Genomic DNA, 22,951 nt, shown 5'->3' with positions numbered 1-22,951 from the left:
ACAACACTAGGTTTTACAGTTAAAGGACTCTCCCTTAAAGGCTCCTGTATTGTTAAATCGTAGCTAATATGATGACCTATGTTAGAACATAAGTTGAGTATAACACAAATACGTCAAAATAAACCCCACTTTTAAACATATGATAGATTCCACTTTTGTTCAATTCACCATATTTCCAGATAGAATAAAGGCATCACTTATTTTTTTTGAAAAAAAACACTGCATCTAACATGTGTATAGGACTACTTCCCTCAAATTTGAAGAATGGGAACATAAGCTTCTCTATAATTCTAAGTTCACGTCTCCATAAGACTCCAATTTAGCTCAAGCAATATCTTTATTAAAGTTGTGTCTCCACAAAAAAATCATGGATAATCTTTCTAGCATTGTGACAAATAAATTTATCTAGGCATAGATTCACTTTTCATCATAAATCTACTTCTTCTTTATTTATTTATTTATTTATTTTAATTTAAAGTATTTATCATATTGGAAACTTTCACTAGGCCAAAGACACTAGCTCTATCTGTTGCTGATATAAAATTTTACCTGAAAAATATTTTAGTCATTTCCCTTTTCTCTAAATATAAAATTTATATTAATGCTATTTTTTCTTATTTTTTGGGTAAGTCTTTTATTCATAACAACACAAACATTGGAATGCTCTTCCACAAGTAAAATTTTAGATGTTGACCTAGAACTAAAGTTATCGCTAAGTCTTTCTAATTTTTACTTCCTACCAGGAAACGAAACCACAATCGTGAGGCCCAACTAAGGTTGTCAAAACCTAATCCAAACCGTTAAAATCGGATTGCTTATAGCCCAAACCGGCCCAACCGAAGCTTAATGGGTTGTGTTTGGGCTGAACAACTTTAGCCCGCAATGGTTCGGGTTGGTCCAGGTTAGCTTGTGTGTGGCTCGCTAGCTCGAACCATTTGGCTTGAAGCCAACCCGTTAAACCCGTTATAAATAAATAAATAAAATAAATTTAAATGTAAAAGACAAGAAAACCCCCAAGTATCTATTTGTTTTTCTTGATTGTTTTTGCTTGGAATATGTAGACATGTAAATGGGTAGCCAAAATCTGTCTCCGAATTCGCATTCGTATTCGTTTAAGGGTATCTGTATCTGAAAATTTTCTTACTGAAAAATATTCGTATCCGTCCGCTAAGCAACCGGATTCGGATTTGGATAATTGCTTATCAGATCGGATAATATCTGGATAAATTTTTATCCGGATAGAGTAAAGTATTTAACATTTTTTCTTTAAAAATAGATGATAGTGGATTCAGATACCGGTAATCGGATTCGGTAATCGAAAATTAGAAATCTATAATAAAAAATGTAAAAAAGTGACAATTATCAATCAATTATCGGATATTTTATCGGATTGGATTATTATCGGATATCCGATAAAGTTTCAGATTCGGATTCGGATAGCGGATTTGCTAATCGGATTCGGATTCGGATACTGGTATATCCGAGCCGAATCCGGTCTGTTTACAGGCCTAGAAATATGCAAACAATAAGCTTGTCAAAGTCTTTGCCATTTGGAAGATGAGCTTAGGGCCTGTTTGGTTACTTGAATCCAGAGATTTGAAATCTCTGGATTCACAAATGGGAGATTTTTACCCGTTTGGTTGTGTGAATCTCTAGATTCATGAAATCTAGAGATTCACATTTTTACACTAAAAACGTGAATCTATAGATTTATGGGTATGAGGTGAAATCCAGAGATTTCATCCCTATTATAAAAGTGTTAAATATTTGAACTATGACTCAATAAATATTTTTTCAGGATAAATCTACAAATTTTATTCCAAAGATTTAAGCTAACCAAACAGTTAATTTTATGAACCATGATTCCAGAGATTTGAAGTCTATAGATTTGAAATCTCTAGATTTTTGAAATTTACAGACTCAAGTAACCAAACAGGCCCTTAGTAAATATTTAGCAAGTGTATTATCATTTGAAAATCTTTTAATGCTTTATTTTGATTCATTTTTACAAGTGTCAAGAAGGAAGGGGAGAATACCCAGAGACAACCCACTAAAATTCATCAATATTCTAGCTTTCTTTTGTATATTCTATAATTTTTATTTATCTGTAGAAAAAAATGTTTTTGGTTTTGAACAACCAACACAAGAGACTTGAAGAGAACTGAATGCTTATCTTGATAAATTCCACACATCAACAAGGTACTCAAAACATACCGCAATTCTAAACCGTTAGTCAACCAGAACCCAAACTGAACAGGCCCCAAACTACTAATTTTTTAATGAGCTGACTGTTTTTCAGCCCAAAACCGTTAGGTCCAGCCTGAAACTGGCCCAACCCGAACCGTTGACAACCCGCCCAACCATCCCAGTCAATGTTAAAAATGCTTGGGCCGGACTGGGCTGAACACGGTTGGGACATGCCCCGTAAAACAAGCAAACGTTCAACTTTCTAAAAAAACTGCCACGTAAAGTAGCTTCACTCACAGCCAATCAGAAATTCCCACGTCATCTTGATTACACTTGTGAAAATCTCATTCGCAACAACACTGCCTTCTTAACGTGGCACCCTGTCGGAACGAGTTGGGAGTTCGATTTACCAGAGAAAAAGTTAGAACAACTAGATAGAGAAACCTGAGAGATCAAACTGAGAGGGGAAGAGTTCGTCATCTCAAAGATCCGATTCGAGTCTCCAACATAGCGAATCGTGGCTTCTTCAGGGTCGCAGGGCCTGTCTCGGAGGAAACCCTCATCCTCTTCTTCATCTCCACAAACCCCAGTTTCAAGGCCGACTCGGATTGTTTACAGAGGTTCATTACCTCCTTCTAACTCCGATCTCCCTTTCTGGCAGCAAACCTGGTTCATCATATTCCTCTTTTTCATGGCTGTCTCCTTCTTTGCCCTGGCTATTTTCCTCTACCTCGGTCTTGACTTGGATAATGCCTCTCCTTCTCCTGCTTCTGCTGCCAAATCTGAAGGTGTCGAGGTGAAGCTCACAAAATTCCTCATTAGTCTGTTTTTTTTTTTTGGTTAATTTGTGAATTAGTTGGTAAGTTTAAAATTTTCATTTTGTTGCTTTTCTCATTTCACTAGGTTACGTATGGGACGGTGCTTAAGTTGATGCACGAGAGGACGAGGTTCCGGCTGCATTCACATGATGTGCCTTACGGCTCTGGCAGTGGACAACAATCGGTTACTTCATTTCCCAATGTTGATGACTCGAATAGCTATTGGGTATCTTCCGCAATCCCTGCCCAATTTTTTTTCCAAAGATATTGATTTGACCCGCTAATTCCCCCCCCCCTTCTATTTGTCATGAGGGGTTTTGAGTTTAATTGTTTTGCTTCCTGTGCAGATCGTTAAGCCTGTGCCAGACACAAATGCCAAACAAGGTGATAGAATCAAAAGTGGAAATATTATCAGGTTGCAGCACATGAAAACGCGGAAATGGCTGCACAGCCACCTCCACGCATCACCAATATCGGGCAACCTCGAGGTTGGTTACTATACGTACTCATATTTCACTATATGAAGGAAACACTGTGAAGAAATATTTGAATATGCAAATTTGTTTATAATGAAACCATAGCATCTTATTTAAGTGTGAATTTGGAAACAATGTACTATTGCATTTTGAAGATATGGATCTATGTGGGAGAAATGGATCTGGTTTTACTTTTTAAACAAATTCTCGTGTTTTGAGAGGAATATTTTGCGTGAATACTAGTGTGTTCCAACGTTGAGAAGAATTATCATATTAAAAGCACGTCAGAGTTGTTGGTGGTTGATGTATTTTGCATGGTGTGTTCTGTAGACATCACTGATGTGCAGTTTGTGTGTTTATATTACCGTGAATGCTTCTTGACATTAGGAGGGGGATGATATTATTGTAGTCTTGAAACAGACAAAATTGCAAACGTAAGTATCCAACACTGTGTTGTGTTCATTTCCAGGTATTTGGTTAATTTGTTACACATAGGTTCACTTGGCTCTTTGTTCCACATAGGTTCACTTGGCTCTAGGCATGACGGCAAGGTGCTTCTTTTAATATGTTTACGATTCTCCAAATTGATGGGAGAATTTTTTTTTTCCACATTTGCCTGTTGGTACTAGAGATAATGCCTCTTGAGAAATGATGTGATTCCAAAACCCTTTCTTCTACCCTGAGTATGATTGAATTTATTCACTTGAAGAAGGAAAGCAAGAAGCAGGTCCTAAAGTGTCCTCTAGAGTGAACGTGAAATACTTTTAGAACATGTGAGCTTATTCTTTCTATCAACAGAGTGTATCTTGATGGCAGAAGCCCAATTCTAACTCTAGAAATACTATACATTTTCAACCAAAAAAGAAAAAAAAAAGAAAAGGAGAACCAGTTTAAAAAGGAGTGCTTATTGATGGATGTTTATCCTGAGTTTCATCTGTTTTTATTTTTTCTTATTTATTCCTAAGGGCTCAGCAGTTAAAGCAAGAGTTCCTAGATTTTGTTTATTTAAGTTGGTTCATTATAGAGAATAATGGTGTTCTTCTTTCGCTTATACTCCTGCCAGGCATGGCCTGAACGAAGATATGGGGTATGAAGCTCCACAGTGGAGTAATACATAGTGTAATGCCCTGGAGTACTTTTATGGAAGCTGTTCGGTGAATTTAAATAATTTACATTATGTGTAAATTTTTTTTCTTCTTAATAAAAGATATTGGCAGTTAGTACGTTGATGTAAGGCTGGATGAGAAGCGACCTAGCCCCAGGCAGGACCACAAGTAACATTTATAAAGGTGCTGGTTTCAGATTTCAAACAATGGCTTATAGAGAAATAGGCAGATTACAAAAATAAAAGGTAATCAATTCTAGACTGACCAACAGTGGCTACCTCCTAAAATCTTAGCTTGGACTGTTTAAGTGTGCAAGAGATATAAAGCCCTAATGTTGCAGCATTAATAAGCTAGGTAATAAGGCAGTTGGCAACCTGGTTGGGATATATATGATATTTCGGAAGTCTGCATTCAGGCGACCTGAGTCAGTAGCAGAGAATAAGGGACATATGCCGTCACCAGGTGTGGAAATGGAAGTTGGTGGGAGCCTTCTAAACTGGGTGTGCTGTTTTGTCACAGTCAAGTTAAGACCTTAGCAAAATTTAGGAGATAACTATGAACTAAGGAATGCATAGCTTATACACTAGATAGTGCATAACCATACAAAAGGATCCAGCATTCTCTAATAAGGGGATTGTATCAAGTGACAAACTCTGATGTTGCCTTCAATAGAGCTTAATGGAGGAGGAGGATAGCCTTAGTGATCCATTTGTTGCAGAAAAGAGTTAAGAGGATTATGCATTAGGACAACCATAAAAATATACATCAATTTTCTGCCTGATATCCTACTTTTATGGAGGCAAACACTACAATTGTTTGTTTTCTATGTTTCTCTTAGTTAACAAACTCATCAGATCCTAACCTTCAATTTGACTTCAGTCAGACAAGTGGTGATTCAGTTTCCCATGTTAGTCACTTCTTTTTAACCATTTTACTTCAGTAACTATCCGTAATCAGTTCATGTCAAAGATGATCTATTAATAGTTCAACCTTGTTTTTACTTATACCGTTGAGCTCATTCTTAGGTGGCATTATGTTCCAATTTCCTATAGTAATTAGGTTCTAAGATTATCTAGATATGAGCTTTTAGGTGTTAGTTTCATATACCCTTTGTCAAAAAAGGCCATACCCAGTGCATAATGCTCCTGCATTTAGCAATATATACGCAACCTTACCACTGTTTCAGACTTGAACCCATCAAGCATTCAGAAAGTGAGCACTTGATCAACATGCCAAAAACAGTCTTCTCATATTTTCTTTGTGGAAGCATCATCTATGGTCCAGTGCTCTTCCCAGCTCCTCTACTTCTCCCTCTATGGTTTCTGGTTCTTTTCTTTTGTCTTTGTAAAAATAGATGCATTGGGAAGAGGAAAAACAGACGGCAAACTTGGAATGAACTTCATTTTTTTGGGATATGTATTCTCATCTAAGGGAGAATAGCAATTAATTGTGATTTCTATTGCTGATATTGATTTATAACTTCCAAGAAAAGTGCCGATGTAGCCTCAAGTTTAGGGGGTGGTCAAAACCAAGATCTTGTAACGAGAATCAATGTTGGTTAGGGTTTTGGGTGTCACAAAGGGGAATTGGTTTATGGTTTTAAGGGACCTATTCAGTTCAGCTGTAACTTTGGGACAGTGATGAAAGGGTTAAGGAGGTGATTTGATCCTACTGCATCAGTTCTGATGGCTGTTTGTGATTTCCCAAACTGAAGGGTGGTTGAGAAGAATTAGGAATTCAAGGTCTGTGGGGGTCCAAAGGGGCTCCTTTGGGCTGGGTTTTGGGTAGAGGTAGGGCAGAGTAGTTTTTTTTTTTTGGGGGGGGGGGGGGGGGGTTCTGATTCCCTAAGAAGGAGAGGGGGTTTCAGGCAGTTGAAGCTTTAATGAAGTTTAGGTATCAAAGCTGGGACTGTAATAGGTATCAAATGGACGAGTTAAAGAGGGGAATCTTTCACTGAAAGTTGGGATCAAACTGATGAATGTCCCTTCTTGGAATATAGGTTTCTGAGGTCAGGATTAGGTGTTAACTCGATGGGTTCTGATTGGGTTTCAATGAAACAAATTAAGGGTAAGAAGAGGGAAGGGGAGTGATGCAACCCAGGGTTTAGGGTTGGATATCCAGGACCCTCTTAAATAAGAACCAGCACTGTAGGGCTTCTAGGTGTTTCGGCTAGGGTTTAAAGGGCCTATATAGCTGCTGGATATGATAAATCAAACCTGAATATTATTAGGATTCAAAATTCAAACTTGAATTTTGAATCCTAGTTGAGTTAGGGTTTGGGGAATCGGGCTGTTGTTCTGCAGTCTAGAAGTGGTAGTGCCTCTAATCTATAGTTTAGAAACTGATTTAGGGGAAGAAGGGTTAAGGTGTGAAGGAATTAGGGTTTTCTGGAATTTTAAGAATTCTGCAACTTTCTTTACGAAGAAGATGAAGTGCAGAATTTCTAGAAGAAACTAACGAAGGTAGGTTTGCAGAAACTAAGATTAGATCTTTGTTCAGCAGGCTTGGGTGATCCTAAGAAGGGTATAATGGGGTGTTTTGGCGCTAGAATGAGGGAATCCTTGTTGGGGCTGGATCTGAAAACGTGGGAAGGAGGGGATGGGAGATGGCTTCTAGGGTTTGGAATAGGGGCTGTAGCTTACTTGTATGTTGAGATGGAAAGCTGTGAATGTTGCTTGATTGCTGGAAGTAGAAGAAGAAACTGAAAATTGCAGAAACAAAGTTCAAAACTCAGCCACAAGTCACCCTCCCAGGGATCCCATGACTTCTCTCAAGTCTTTCTTCAACTCATAATTTTCATTAACTCAAAAACTGAAAAATTACATGAATAACTAGGCTATTTATACCCTGCACTGACCTTCTTAGACTCACTTAATGAATCTGTACTAAGTTGGTGTCCAATTATCCACTTAAATAGAGCTTAACTAAAATAGAACTCCTTTTCAAATAAGGTTCCAAAAATTAGGGAACCCTATCCTCACCTACTAATAACTCCAACTAACAATCAAAGACCAACATTAACTCAACTACTAAGACTCGAAATTAAAAAATGGAATAGAAAAAAAAATCAGAAATTATTCTGAACTCAACCCTACTGACAGAGACTCAATCCTGAGGGGTGAAAATGACCATTTTGCAACTTGGTCAGATTTGGGCCCCCTAGTTTGATCCCTATTCTGGATGGTCTTGGGCCACTTCTAGGCTCTTTTGGGGCTGCCTAGGTGGTAGATACATCAATACTCCCCTTCTTGAAAACATTCATCTCCCGATGAATGTGCTTCGCTAGCTCTCCTGGATCAATGCCCTAGAAGTCCTTGGTTTGAACTCTTCCTCGCATCTTTACAGTGGGGAGGAGCAGTAGGTTTGTTGTATGAAAGTGGCCCAAAGAAAAGTAGCCTATGCTGGACCAGCATGAGGTATCTAGTGTGAAAGTGGATCAGGTCTTTACTCATTTCCAGCAGAATGGGAAACCACAAAAGTCATCCTTTGGAATGTGCAAAATTGATATGCTTCCCATTGAGATTGTCAGGTAGCTGACTTTTGATGAATTTTTTTATTTTTTTATAGGATCAGTAACATTTGAATAATGATGTTGAAGCCTGTAAGGAAGACAAAAGAAATCAAACCAGAATCTTAAAGGGAAGAAGAAGAGAGCTGGGAACAGAGAGAGAGAAACAGAGAAATGAGGTTATATGATAGACTGTAATCTAAGTGAAACATAACTGCTATAGGAATAGATATCCTAGTATTCTAGTCTAGCTTCAATATTGGAGCTGAAGTACCAGTCCAACTTGAAGATAAAAGGTGTACTGTGATATTGACACTCCACCTATGGTTGTTAACCATGAACCACAATGTGATCTATAATGAAGCCGTTTAGTGAAGTTCACAACCATGGTTACCATGGCATGCTTCTGGAGTTGTGAAAATGTTTTCTAGAAATGATTGTTGCACACTTGGAAAGAAAGAAAAGAAGAGGTAAATATGGAGATGGTTGCTTGAAAAATAAGTATAAGGGAGTGGAGGGGTTGCTTAATGGCCCCCATGAAATTTCTGATATATTATGAAATTCACAGGAGTGCAGTTGTAGCCTGTGGTCAAGGCTTCGAAACAGCCTCTCAGCAAAATTACTGGGATGATGCTGCATAGGAAAATTGCCCTGGACACTTTGTATGTAAGCTTCTGGCTCTGGGTTCGCTCTTTTACGAGATTCACTGGATAATAGATATGAGCTATTGGTTGATCACATGGGCCTGTTTGCATTCCTTGTTGGATTTTGGAACCGCAGATCGGCATCACTTTCCTTCTGAGTTGAGTCTTCTGTATAAGTTTCTGATTTGTGATCGGATATGGCCTTGTAAATTGAATTAATGATATTAAGGGGAGAAAAACATAGCTTTGTGCTTCTCTTTGCAGGAAAGTATGTGTAAGATTGTGGGTGACTGAAGTTTAATATAGATTATAGAGCACCCCATCTTCTTTCTTTTTATTTCCTCCTTGTTTTATTTTATTATTCTGAATTTCCTGCAAAGCTGAGAATCAATTGAAGCATTAGCATTGCTGGACCTGAATTTATCGATTCTGTTGTGGACTGGTCATCACTTGTGACTGGATTCTAATGGCGTCCTGAATGTGTCTCGCTCATCCATATCATACCCTAAACCACAGCTACAATCACTTCTCAGCGTTATTCCAACTAAATGGGGACATTTACAGGGATCCTTCCCTGTATTTGCAGGATTGAGAATGATCCTTTCCATCAGGTTTCACTTGTTTGGGTTGGCCGAAAGTTGCCCAAGTTTAGGGGCTTTTGAACCCCAGGATCACATCACTGTTGCTGCCATGTCTTTGGTTTTAATATGTCAAGTTTTTGTTATTAGTTTTCTTTTTTTTGTTGGGCCCCTCAAAGTCACTGTTAACTGTTTTTGCTATTGTCTGACATATCACAGTCTACTTGATCTCCCAAAGGTTCAGAAATCCTTAATAAATGAAAACTTCAATGTACCACGTTAATACAAAAAGATACAATAGTAGTTCCCAAGTGTTTCACCTCCCTTCTTCACAATTTTGATTTGTAAATTATGCTGTTGGTGTTTGCAAATATTTGTACTTTTGCATCATGTCAAGGTAGCAAATCATGTTTTGCCTCATAAAACCCCTTTCCGCAACTTTGATCTTGGGAGATGATCATGTCCTTTGTCAATGTCTTTAATGCTTACAACATGCACATTTTGGCCATTTTAAAGGATATTTGATGCTGATTTGGTGAGATGAATCTGCCGCTGGTGGGTCTCAAGGTATAGCTGGGATCATGTCTACTTAATTGAACAATAGGGGAGGGATTCTTTGCTGACTCTTCTTCTGTTTGTAGTAAAGATCAGACTGTGGAATGGCGTTGTTTTGGTACCTCTAGCAGTCTAACAGTGAAGGGGAAGAATAGGTACTGCAATGTGGAGACAGAAGAGAAATTGGGGGTGATCGGGTTTGAAATTTGGATCGAACTATTGAAGGAGGCAGAGGAGTGATCTGCTAGAGGGGGAAAAAAGGGTTATGGTGAGATGGGGAAATAGTGAGGGTAGATGGGGAGATCTTAATCTCACTTCAAATGCAAATCTCTATTATCATCAAATCATGGTCTGTAGCTGGTTAATGCATTCACTTAAAAGCAATGGAAAAGAATGAAAACCAAACTCAACAAGGAATGAAACAAACAAATAGAACAGAAGAGGAACTCCCTTTGTCAGACCTCTACTTTTAGAGTATTTCTAACTTGAAATTTTACTGCAATAGTTAGGATAAGATAGGATGGAGTTCTAATGTGTGAGAACTATATTATCTACTACTTCAAGTTAGAAATAAAGGATAACAAAAGATAGAAGAATAAAACTCATAAATCATATGGACTTAAATCTAACAAGCAAGATAAAAAAGGGCTAGACAAGAGGCCCTACAGGCTGGAGCTCACCTACTAGAAGTAGCAAGATAAGATTGAGGCTAAAGTAAGAAACAATGCCTCATGATAGGGGGACTGCTTTTGCTGGTTTAAATCTGAACTTAGAACCATGGGTGTGAACCAGAAAGTTGACCCAAAACTAGAACCATTATCATGCTTCTATATCTCAACTTCCCAACAAGAATGTGCTACCGCTTGAATCTTAAACTTGATTAGTTCTCACTTCTCACTTGTCACTTGTCACGCCCTGTGCAAAATCTCACTCCCATCTAAGCCTGTACACGATCGTGAAGCACAACCATACCGGTGCATCCATGCAAGGTGTGCCTCCTTGCCTTGATTGCTTATTATTCTCTTGATTTTTCTGTTAGCCTTTTCTTTTATACGTGTATGTGTGTGTTTGTCTCTCTGTCTCTGTGTGTGTGTGACATGTGTGTGGGGTGCATGTGTGTAAGGAGTTGGAGTGGTGGGTGAGGGGCTAACAATTTGCTGTAAAGTTCCCATACACTTCAAAGCATAGATGCACAGTATTTCATGCATGGGATTGGGTCTTGTTGGAAAACTCAATCACTTTGCTTGAATCCTGTGTCCTTTTCTTATGTTGCATAACATATGCTTAATTCTCGTGCTAAATTATATCTAATTTACCTTGCTCGTGTAGGTTAGCTGCTTTGGAGGAGATGATTCATCTGATACAGGCGATTATTGGAGGTAAGCTTGTAGGAAAAATTTTCAAGTGACCCATAACGTCTTTCTTGATGGGATGGATGACGTCATGTATTCTTCGCAGGCTTGAGATTGAAGGGAGTGGGAAAACATGGCGGCAAGACCAAAGGATCAGGCTTCAGCATGTCGACACCGGTGGTTATCTACTCAGTCACGACAAGAAATACCAAAGGATAGCTGGAGGTCAGCAAGAGGTAAGATTAAAATTAGTGTGCCACTTTTAAGATCACATGAATCAATGTGAAATTCTTCACTTTGGAATGTCATATTGGTGGAAATTTGTATGCTGACATGCTCATACACCCACAGGTTTGCGGTGTGCCAGATAAACGTCCTGATAATGTTTGGTTGGCAGCAGAAGGAGTATACCTTCCAGTCACTGAAACTAAGTAGACTTCATTGCCAGCTCTTGCTAATGCTGAAAAAAGATTGAGAGAAACAGGTTATGGTGATAATAGGTACTGAAAGCATACTTCCAGGAGCAATACAGTAGTATAATCAAATCCATGTAACTAGCTATCAACTGATTCATATCGAGAGCCCTTGTATGCTTGTAGACTTGAGCTTCCACTCACCGTGTAGAGATCTAGAAACCTCTTCATCAATCTTTTTTGGTAGATCTTATGGAAGTTAGATATGGTGTCTGTGTTTGGATTTTATAGTTTATATAACCCTTGGATGTGTCTTTTTCTTGCTAGTGTACCTTACCATTGCAAACTTCTTGGGAACCTCATATTCTTTATTTCTGTCCATTGCATTCACCCTTGGTGACGACCCTAACCATTTTTTTTTTAAGTACCAAAGTTTGTACGGGTCAGTTTGCGTGCACTTTGATTATATTCTTAAGTTATAGTTTTATTACTATTTAAAACTCTATACCACATGAGACATTGGGTTTTTGTTAACCATGTTTGTTCCCCATTCCTACCCTCCTCCGCCCCCAAATATGTGGTGGACTATGTGCACCCTGATTAAAGTAATTAGGTGTTTGGATATCCTTATCACCCTCGGGAAAAGTATAGTCATTTTGTCGTTGTAGTCTTTACATGAATGTTTAATATGTTATTACCTGGAAATAACTGGGCCGGGCCTGGTTCTCATGGGGACCCAAAAGTCATCGATGGTGGTTTGGCCCACCAGATAATCTCACTTAGGTTTGTCACCTAGATCCATCCATGCGTGGGATTTTGCTTCAAATCTACACCATAATAGCACAGGGCAGTCCTGCCAACCAAATCGGCTGTCGAAATCTTGATCTCGGCCGTTGAAAATCAATAGTCGAGATTAAATCAGTTAAAATTTCGACCAAATTTAGATCACGCTTGGCCGGTTGGCCGGTCTATCCTGAAAATGACTCTATAGGCATGGCCATGGACAACTGGCTTCAATGGGTTTCACTTTCACACTCTATCTACATTTTTATTTGATATTACGGTCACGTCAATTGTCAACCACAGGTGTGACTAACAACCAGAAAACAGTGAGTCAAATCCTAATAATGTGAAAGACACTTTTGGTACTCTCCATCATCTGCTTAAACAAAGCAAGTTATGGTCCATAGCACCGATAGGCTAACCTGCTAGGGCCATGCATCGGTAAAGCCAGACTCTACCTTGCATTTCCACCCAACAGCTAGGGGAATCTTAACCCACCTAATAGGTATCTCAAAAAAAATCAGGGCCAATTGTCAACGATTGAGTTATGGCATAACCACAAGTCAAAATTAGAGGAATACAACATTCCTGTTGGTATAATTTGGCTTGGGTCTTGTGCATGACCATCAAGCCTGATCAGAAGTTTCAGTCATTGAATTTGGACCGAGATCTCGATTGAAATGTTTGGCTTGATGATTATGTGCATTTAATGCGCATAATCCAAGCAAAGTCCCTGTTAGTATCGTCTAATTCCTCATAAATATGGTCGGTGGAAAATTAGAGGACACAGTGACCTAAAAATTTCTTGAAATCCTCAAACAAAATATAAAGACCCCACCTTATATTTATTGCTAAACCTTTGAGGTTTTCTCTTCTATATGTGGTGGTTTGCTAATCACACAATTATGGTTGTGATCATCCTTCAAGAATGTAAATATGTAATACAGCTAAGATCGAGAGATCACAAGGTCATGTCATAATAATAATAAAAGGCAAGCAAAAGTAAGACCCCACCCAACATAAATTTTTCTCGTTCTGGGAGAACCATCAACCCAGCTCTCACCGAGAACCAATTCTCGCAAAAGACTAAAATCAGTGAGACCTATATTTGCGCCACTTTATTCGAGTCCCGCATCAGCCAAAGTACCCTCAATCAATCCATACAGTCCTTAAAAAGAAGTTTATGAAAGAAACGAGGTAGAGAGAGAAATGAAGAGGACAACACTGGCGAAGCCCACTTTGTTGGTCTCCTTTCTCCAAGGCAGTAAAGGTGAAGGAATATGGACAGGACAACACTAAAAGGTCCCAGCCCTTCAACAGAAACATGATTCCATGAAATCATAACGATGGTGAACCTGTTGGTCTCTGGTCCATAACCCAATTCGGAGATGCAAGATGAGGGAGAGGTCATTGGGCTAATTATAAGGGTTCAATATGCTGGAGAGTTGCAAGAAGAAAGAAAGGGCGGAAAAATGAAGGGAAAGCTTACAGCAAAAGGATTCACAAGCAGGTGCCAGGGGGATTCTTTCCTATGCCTTCTCAGCCTCTCAGATAATGAATTGTGAGCTCAACGCTAATGTTCTCTTTTATCAAACAGCATGTGAGCCTTCTGTGAAACGAATCATTCCTCTTGTGCCGTGATTGGTGGGGTGCAGGAAAACTCCCATGCTGGCAGCATGAGAAAATCCATGCACAATGATGGATCTTCTCTTTGGCAAAGTGTTTTTTTTTTTTTTTTTTCTTTTGGGCTAAGTGTCATGTCGGACTTTATACCTCTTCACCCTCCTACTTGTTGCAGCGAAAATCCAAACACTTGAAAGTCCCATTCAACCACAATAAAGATAGAATGGGTGAAGAGAAAACTGATAACTTATCTTCACATTGCGACAGTCATAATAAATGTGAGGGTGATAGCGAATCTCATAAAGCTTATGAATTCCATGTCCCTAAATCATGCTTTGGCATCATCATCTCTCTGATCCTGGACCACGTTCAGGTTCTACTTTAACGTGCTTTTTTTCTTCTTTTCTTTCTGAGGATAGGTCCCTCTCATACTAATATTAGTATGTGGGGATGAATCTTAATGAAATACCAGTGTTGTCCTAGAAAAGATATCAATCAAATAAGATCCACATACTCGCATCAAGAGGGTAAAACAGACATGTCTATTGGCAATGAGATCATAAACCATTCTAAGTGTTCAATTACCCACAATTTAATGATTGCTCGAATAGATTTTCTCTCCCCTTTTCAGATCAGAAGGGTGGAAAAATATTCTACATCTCTTTCAAGTTAGATATGCGTAAGGTTTTTGACCATCCTAACTTGCCACTTGTCCAGATTTGTTTATTTGATGAGATTGTGCAGATCTTGATTGAAGTTAAACACATAGGTTTAAGGTTAGGACTTAGAAGACTACCGTACCTTTTTCTTGTGTCCCATGATCACGACCGTTCGGGTCAATTTGGAAGAAGAGAAGTTAGCAGACTTACAGCGCACATTCTGAAACCGAGCATCGATTGCCGAGTCTGGATATGCGAGATGAGATAAGGTGTGGGTGAGAAAGACAAGAGGAAACGCTAAAATATATGGGGTCAATCGTTCTGAAAATGGAAAAATCCCAGAAAATCCAAAATCAACCAGAACCATGAAACCTAGAGTTCAATTGCACCAACGGCAGCTCAACCTGCGGAAATAGGTCTTGTATGATGTATCTTTATTTTGTTGGAAAAAGTTACCCTGAGTTCTAATAGCAAACCTGTTCCATAAAATAGTCATATAACTGATGGGCAGATCAGGCAAACACCATTAGATCAAGTTCATGAAGAACTAATCAAAAGTTGCTCACGGGCAAATGAAATTACTACAGGTAAAATTTTACAGAGAGCAAAAGAAATGCGATAGGGAGGGAAAATTATGGTGACTAACTAAATCCTGCGAATGGACGTAACATTATTTATATACCTGCGGGGAGGGAAAGAAATCACACATGATATTAACAAAAATAACCTGTCTTTAACTTCTATTACTCTGTTCCTTTCACTTGGATATTAGTCCCTTTCACCTGCTCCCTGAAAAAAATGTGAGCAAAGAAGTCGGTTATAGAAGGCAGAGCATTAAAGGTAGACAATTGGTGAAAGAAAATTGTGATTTTAGTTTTTTGTCTGTTTAATACTGTATATTATTTCTTTCAACGAAAGACTAGAAAAAACTGCCATTTCAGTCGTTTTCATTTTGGAAATGGCAGTTAAAAGAAAATTCACCGGGTTGATCACAAAACTAAGCACCCTTGACTTAGAAAAACATGGGGAGAGAGCTAAAAGGGAGGAGGTGGTGGTGGGGGGGGGGGGGGTTGTTAATTGATTCTGCAGTTACTAAGAAACTCAAATCTCAAGTCTTGAACTAATTATCCTAAGACTCTCCATGAAAGAAAGAAAAAAAACCAAAAGATGAAAGCCAACAATAAAAGCCAATTTTGAAGAGGAAAAGATGGCCACCACCACTCCGTCCAACGTATCTGGTGTTTGGACATACATACGTACAAAAACTACATTACAGAATACGAATCTCGACCAAAGTGGTGAAAATGACTCTTCGGTGTTAAAACTCTGGACCGAAGAAGCTCCCAAGGCTCCAATTATGGAACCGAAGAATATGACTCTCCAGAATCAGATTATAATTGTTTTGAGAGTCATTCTCACCGGAACTTCGGCAGATCCTTCTTGTCCAAACACCAAAAGACAATCCGAACGCATAGAGATCGCACGCATCTTTTAAACAACAACGTCAAAAGCCCACAAGTTGACAAGTGTAAGGACTTCCTATAAGGGACAACAAGATCTGCTTTTAAGACTAAACCATGATCTATCATACCAAAGATTGGGCTTCAAGTTTCCACAGGACCTAAAAGATTATTTTGAAAGGAAAAATATAAGCTATAGTAGTAAATTAATCATGCCGACGAGAAGATATCATACCAGGTACTCAAAATGGTAAGCTCTTCGAAGTGGAAGTAGAGGTGAGAGTCTTGAAGTGATCAGAAGGAACAAAATCTTGCGGCAAGTTTGCCCTCTTAACTATCCTTCTCATGTTGTTCTGCAAACTCTGCTGTACCAATTGCTTAACTGCCTTCTTCTCCTCGCTCATCATTTCATCATCATCCTCAATCAATCCTTCTTTTGACTCCCCGTTCGGCACAGTAGAAGACGATGACCCACAAATTGGCGCTGAAATCACAGCCCCACTATAGCCTCCGGAAACTTGCTTCCCTTTATCCACTCTGAGACATTCCAGTATTCTGGAAGCCCTCTTCTGTGCTAATGTACTACCTAGAAGTGTTAACTCCAACAGGGACGATACAATACCCTCTTCGATCATGGTCTGTCTATCTCCATAAGATTTGTGGGCCATCACCATTAGAATGTAGGACGCTTTCTCCTGGCAACCTGGCGAGTCCGTCCAACTCAAAACGTCGATCAGAATCGAAAATCCTTCCCGTGAACTGCTAATTGCTTTCCTTCCCTCCGGCGTTGAAACTATATTGCTGAGGATTGAAAGGATTCTTTCACTCACTTCCATGTCGTCAACCATGCTCAGGAGGTAAGGGACGAAGTCCATTTCCAGAATTTGGTTAATGTTTGAACTCGAGATGGAAAGGTTATAAAGAGCTCGGAGAGAATCTTGCCTTGCGTGGGCGCTGCTTCTGTTGTGCACGTTCCGGAGGGTTTTCACCAAGAACTGAATCGCGCCAGATGAGCCAATAATCGGTTTATTCGAGTCCAGAGCGCTCAAACCGAGGAAATTTGCAACTATGGCTTCCGAAACGGACAAATTTGGAGACTCGTCAGGGCTTTCGACGAGCTTAAGCATCTTGTGAACAGCTCCGGTTTTGACGATAGCTGCTTTATTCCTGCAAGAACAGAGAAGATGAAGAAAGAGGAATTCCATTCAGCTTCAAGTGAAAAAAGCCAAACGAATTTCAACCTTATTAGCAGTAAAATAAATAAATAAATAAAGGTACCTACAATTGAAAGCTAGTGTGACACTAAAAAATTAGAGTAACGTTCGTTGAACGGAAGAAAGATCAAAAGCATTGAACAAGACAAGAAGTCACGAAAACCTTGATCAACAAAAAAACAGGAAGTCACAAAATCCGCGCGATATCCGCCACAATTAGAAACAGACGAAGTATAATGCTAATCCGTATGGAAGAAAAAGAGCATGAGAAATGCATTGCTACTTGCTAGCAATTTTTTGATGAAATTCAGAAAACAGGCCCCGAAAAAAAGAGGCGAAAAACAGATCTCGGAGAAAACTATAATTCAAGGCTACTCAAAATGCTGGAAGCGTAGAAACTAAAAATCAAAAAGCACATAAACAAGCGTGTGACAGGAGAATGTCGAAGCTGATGAATTTGAAAGAAAACTGAACTCAACTTACTCATCGTTTCCAATCCCTAAGTTGAGAAGAGCATAGAGCGAGGCTATCTGAAAATCTTGATCACTAGAATCAAGCATTCCTACAAGAGGAGGAATCGCTCCAAGCATGGCGAGCATCGACCTCGCTTCGGGATCATCCTTGGCAAGCCTCCTAACGTCCAGAGCTGCTTCCTTCTGTAGTGTTCCCTCTTCAAACTGCAATCTCTTGACAACTCGTTGAAGCTCATGAAAAACCTCAACCTTCTTTTGGTTTCCACCTCCACTTCGCACACTCCAGTCTCCGACCCTTCCGAAAGGTTCAAAAGCTCCTTTAACCTCTCCGATCCAGCATTTTTCTTCAAATCCGATTTCTTCTGTTGCTGTTGCTTCTGGTACGGTTTCTCAACAGGTGATTCAACAAAATCCGCATCAGCATCATAATGGTGCCGAGAAACACCACATAGCATTGTATCGAAGAGTTTCCGGCGAAATGCACCACCGGAAAATGAAGACCATAACCTAAAATTTCCACCGCCAGAACGGTCAAGAACCAAAGATCCGACATCGTTACGGTGAATCTTCGTCATTTTCCACCTGTTTTCGCAGCAGATTTGTCGGAAAATATCTACATTGCTCCTTGAGAGTTGAGAAAGAAAAGAAAAGTCGAACGGAGCCTCAGAAGGTACGAAATAAAGAAAGAGAGATCTATTGAATTGTACTGTATAAAGATATAAAAACTTATAGTGCCAGAGTGAGTGAGTGATGGCGAGCGAAAGCAACGATGAGAAAAGAGTACTAGAAGTCTAGAAGACCCAAGGAAACCAACAAAGTCTTCCATTTAAAGAAGCCATTTCAATGCTCTGGTCTGCTTTGCTTTTCTGGTAGACTTATGAGTATTGTGCATTTGCGCGCTCATGCCATAACTCTGCTGCTTCTTCTCCCTCTGCCTTCCAGCTCATATAAATTCTCCTTCCCCTCCGTCATTAACCTGTACGATCTTCTTGAGTTCTTTCTACCAAAAGGGTAAAAAAACATTAAAGAAATCGTACCATCTCTACCGTCCATTCCACAATAAACAAAGCGTGATCCACGAGTGTTGGGTCACGTTTGGATCCACTGTATAGCGCGTACCATATACGTATACATATGAAAATGCCAAGTTGTCAGAGAAGATCGGAACCACACGATTGGTATCAAGTTTTAAGCAGAAAAAAAGTAAGTTTTATCTTAAGCATGTGAGCAAACGTGGGGGCGAATTAAGAAAACAAGTGTAGCGCATGCGCGAGGTGTGGATAACGGATAATGGAATTAGAAGGTTTTAATATATTTATAATATTAGGATAATGGTGGAAATTAATTCTTAATAAAGAAGGATTAGAACGCTTGGGGATTGGGAGACGTGGTAGTGGAAGTGTGTGGAGGAGTGTGTAGGACAGTGGGAGCTACTAATCTTTGGTGATTAGTCAATCGAGAAACTTAATGCTAATCTTGGGAAGCAGTGTCTCTTGTTTATACGTATAGGCACCATTTTATGTTTATTTACGCTGATTGCCACTGAGTCGGAGATTCGATGATTTGATCTGGAGGACATGACTACTGATTTTGGAGGAGGTTTGGTTAGCGGACACACGGTGGTGGGATTTATTTTTCTGGCCAGAATTCTGTGGGAGGCCACGTTGCATTTATTAGGCAGGAGCGAACATCATACGCGGTATATCAAGGAAAATGCCGCTTCAGTTTTTTGGGCGAAAAAATAATAAATAAATAAAAAATGCAGGAGATTCCAACGGATTTTTACCACAAAAGTGACGTGGTGGTGGGCCCGTGGAATTGGGAGGGGAGTAAGGATTGAGAGACATGGAATCAAGCCAAAAGGGGTTGGTAACTTTGGTATCACACTTCAGGGAAGGAAGGGGTTGGTGAGGGGTTTTTTGGTCCGGAGAGTTTCACCTAAAATTTTGAAAAAAAAAAGAACGAAGGTGAGGTTAGTATACGATGTAAGGGTGCAAGTTTAAGTTTGCCTTGAACCAAAATAGGACCTGAACTCAAGATTCTGGCCCTAAGGATAGGCCGTAAGGATAGGTTAGAGTCAAAATATTATGGTCCTGATTAGGGTTAAGGGCGGGCCGAGACTTGCCCGTCGGGCTTCTCTATCTGTTCTTTTTTGGCCTGCCCTTTGCTCCCGGCCCGGGGGCTCAAGATTTTGACCGTGAAGATGGATTATGGCCAAAATATTATGGTCCTGATTAGGGCCAAGGCGAGCCTGAGATTACTCTTTGGCCCGCCATACCTATCCATACCCGTTCTTGATTTTTGGCCTTGATCCTGAACCTGATTTTGGCCCTAATCCTAGCTTTAATTTTATCCTTGATGCTTGATCTCAATGAATTAGAAACAAAGACAATGATAGGACCAATGAGGGCCAAGGCCAAATAAATGGCCAATTAAGGCTAGGGACATGGCCAAATATATGGCCAATCACGGCCATGGTTAGGGCCAATTAGGGCGGGAATGGGTTTGGCTTGGCCCTGTAAGACTTAGGGCCAAAAACAATAATTCTTGGACTTGAATTACGGTTAGAGCGGGAATGAGCTTGGATTAGAATATATAGGACTAGGTTTGGGATTGCAAACGCCTAGCCCTGTTGTAGCCCTATTCCAATGTGATCTCTCCTTGGTTTTATTTATTTATTTATTTTTTTATAAGTCGAGAGTGAGATTATTTCATATACCACAAGGAGATTTAAACTCGGGATTTTTCACTAAGAGATGTTGATCATTGCCAATCAAACCAATTCTTTGGTAACCACCACCATTGCAGGCTGAGGATCATAGGCCAAGAGATGGGAAAAAGAGAAGGAGAAGTGAGGAGGGATGATGCTTAAACTTAAAACTTCCTTGAACTAGCTGCTTCTATGTAAGAAACTACAACTCTTATGGGAGATGTTTGTGAAATTAAAAGTATCCACACGCACACAGTAAAACTCAAGGTTGCTCCACTATAAGTGTATAAAATGCATGCTTTATGCCATACGATTTCACACATAAATGTGTTCATCAGATGTAAGAGACTACAACTTTTATGGTAGACCATATTAAACACCCCCTCCAAAAAGAAAAAAAATAACTTAACTTATATAGATGGTGAAATGATGAGTTTGTCCTTCTAATGTTCAAAGTGTCAAGACTTAAATGATAAACAGGACCTACAAGGTATGATCTTAGAAAGCTAACTGATACAAAGAGAAATATGTTATTGGAGATGAGCTATAAATTCCTTAAAAGAAGTGAAACACAATTATTTTTTTTTTTGATAAGAAGTGAAACACAATTTAATTACAATACAAAGAAAGAACAAACCTATAAGACAAAATCCACATGCAATCTATCAGAAAGTGCCTCTTCTTCCCCAAGAACTCCCTTTATGTCCTTGCATAACGCAAGCAAGTTGTTAAAAGCAAATTGGCTCAATTATTGTAGATCAGTAACCACAGGTCCACAGTATAATATTTTTTTTTCTTTATTCAATGAATTGATTGATTTTAAGAAAGAGGTTTCAATTTTAGGGAGAAAATTTTGACATATGGAGATCTTTGAAATCTAATATGGTCTATGACCATTCTGTTCATGGCAAATAAAACCATTTTAGCAGAAGACAAGTAAAAGAGACGGTATCTTTGACCATGAAAGTATGTTGAAGTTTTTAATTTACTTTTAAAGGAACCTTAATTATTGATTTGCATACGAATTAGTTAGCTTTTCCTTTTCCTAATGACTAATAATTAGGGATGATGGTCAATCAAATAATTACACACACTAGATTAAAAGGGGTGGGGAAGAGGGTTCTCCACCATGTTGGAGTAAGAAAATAAATTTTTACAGTGGAAGTACATTGATTGACATGATTACTAGGAGACCCACCATGGATTCCTCATGTGATTGCTTACCTTAAAATATGTTCATTTTTTTTATTCTGAAAGAATAAATATTTAAACTTTCCCCAAAAATTAAATCCACATCTCATCAACGGGGGTTGGTCCAAGTGGTAAGCAGCTTGGTTCGCTTAAGCAAGGTTCCGATATTGAAACCTTGTGGATGCAAAAAATTCTCGCTGAGAGACTCACCCACCACAGCTAAGTGTGCCACCCAGGTCGAACACCGGATTAGTCAGGGCAAAGCCTTGAAAACCGGAGTTGGTAACAAAAAAAATATATATATAACTATTTAAATGTATATAAACAGAAAAACTATTTCTTGCCTAAAAACGTGAAAGGAAACAGAAAAGTTGCCGTTCAATCTCTTAACAATTATATTTTTAGTTTATAGAAATTAACAAAATTTTCTTATAAGATAGGTATCAGTTTGGAAAACAATAATAAAGTCGAATCCCATGATCCTTTAACTTTTTTTCTTTTCCCTTTCTTCTTGGAATTGATAAGGATAAAATAACATTGAACTGGGCTCGGGTTGGTTCGAGGGGTGAACCGATAAGTAGCATGAAGAAGAAGGAACCCAACGGTTATGGGAAGAAAAGTATTCCCGTGAAATTCGGGATCCATGATTGTGTCATACTAGGAAATTGCAACTAATGTCGGAAAATGGGAAAAACCTTATGATTGGATGGCCACTAAGAAGGATCATGAACGAATCCAATGATCAGGAATGAAAAGTAAATCCAATATAAACTAAAGGTTAACACACAATGAAGATATTTGAATCGTTTTCTCTCCACTAACGTCATTCAATTAAACTCTGCAACTAGCCAAAGCTTTGTGGTGTTCCAACTACTGACTTGACCTTTGGAGGTGGTTTTCCGACCGCACGTTCGGCCCACGTCTAATGTTGTTTTGTAGGCAAATTTTAAGAAATCCGAGAACATAGCAGTTTTTGAACTTATAAGGAATAACCCAAAAATCCCTTGGCTTAAAATTAGAAAAAAAAACCTTTCCACATTTAACATAACCATCAACATAAGAAGAAACTCTAAATAAAGAACAAAAACCCCCAAAAAAGATATAGACTAATGAGAAATATATTTGATCTTAAAACATGCCACATGATTCACTAACGTCTATCACATGGCAAGTATTCTATAGCCCAAACCCAATGGCTGAA

The 22,951-nt window shown here is 39.0% G+C and overlaps 1 protein-coding gene and 1 pseudogene across 2 annotated transcripts; one reads left to right on the top strand and one right to left on the bottom strand.

The window, feature by feature from the left end:
• Positions 1-2,574: 2,574 nt before the first annotated feature.
• On the top strand, positions 2,575-12,154 carry SDF2 (stromal cell-derived factor 2-like protein precursor). The gene is made up of 6 exons (XM_089145609.1): positions 2,575-2,983; positions 3,091-3,231; positions 3,353-3,493; positions 11,202-11,251; positions 11,331-11,460; positions 11,576-12,154. Exons 1-6 carry the CDS (start codon positions 2,879-2,881, stop codon positions 11,657-11,659), a joined length of 651 nt encoding a protein of 216 aa, XP_089001735.1. The 5' UTR covers positions 2,575-2,878; the 3' UTR covers positions 11,660-12,154.
• Positions 12,155-15,250: 3,096 nt separating this feature from the next.
• Positions 15,251-18,806, bottom strand: LOC149025384 (U-box domain-containing protein 45-like; annotated as a pseudogene). The gene is made up of 3 exons (XR_016171729.1): positions 17,860-18,806; positions 16,398-17,329; positions 15,251-15,491 (listed from the first exon to the last, which is right to left on the bottom strand). The product of XR_016171729.1 is annotated as a U-box domain-containing protein 45-like (transcript).
• Positions 18,807-22,951: the final 4,145 nt, after the last annotated feature.

This window comes from Hakea prostrata, chromosome 2 (assembly GCF_041222555.1).
Source record: "Hakea prostrata isolate BN-2017 chromosome 2, UWA_Hpros_2, whole genome shotgun sequence".
NCBI lineage: Eukaryota > Viridiplantae > Streptophyta > Magnoliopsida > Proteales > Proteaceae > Hakea > Hakea prostrata.
This window is presented reverse-complemented; position numbering and strand designations above follow the sequence as displayed.

Excerpts from the sequence above, each read along its gene's own strand:
- SDF2 (XM_089145609.1), top strand. The coding sequence starts at position 2,879 with ATGGCTGTCTCCTTCTTTGCCCTGGCTATTTTCCTCTACCTCGGTCTT. Across the intron at positions 3,232-3,352 it reads ATGACTCGAATAGCTATTGG|ATCGTTAAGCCTGTGCCAGA; the intron begins GTATCTTCCGCA and ends CTTCCTGTGCAG. Across the intron at positions 11,461-11,575 it reads TAGCTGGAGGTCAGCAAGAG|GTTTGCGGTGTGCCAGATAA; the intron begins GTAAGATTAAAA and ends ATACACCCACAG.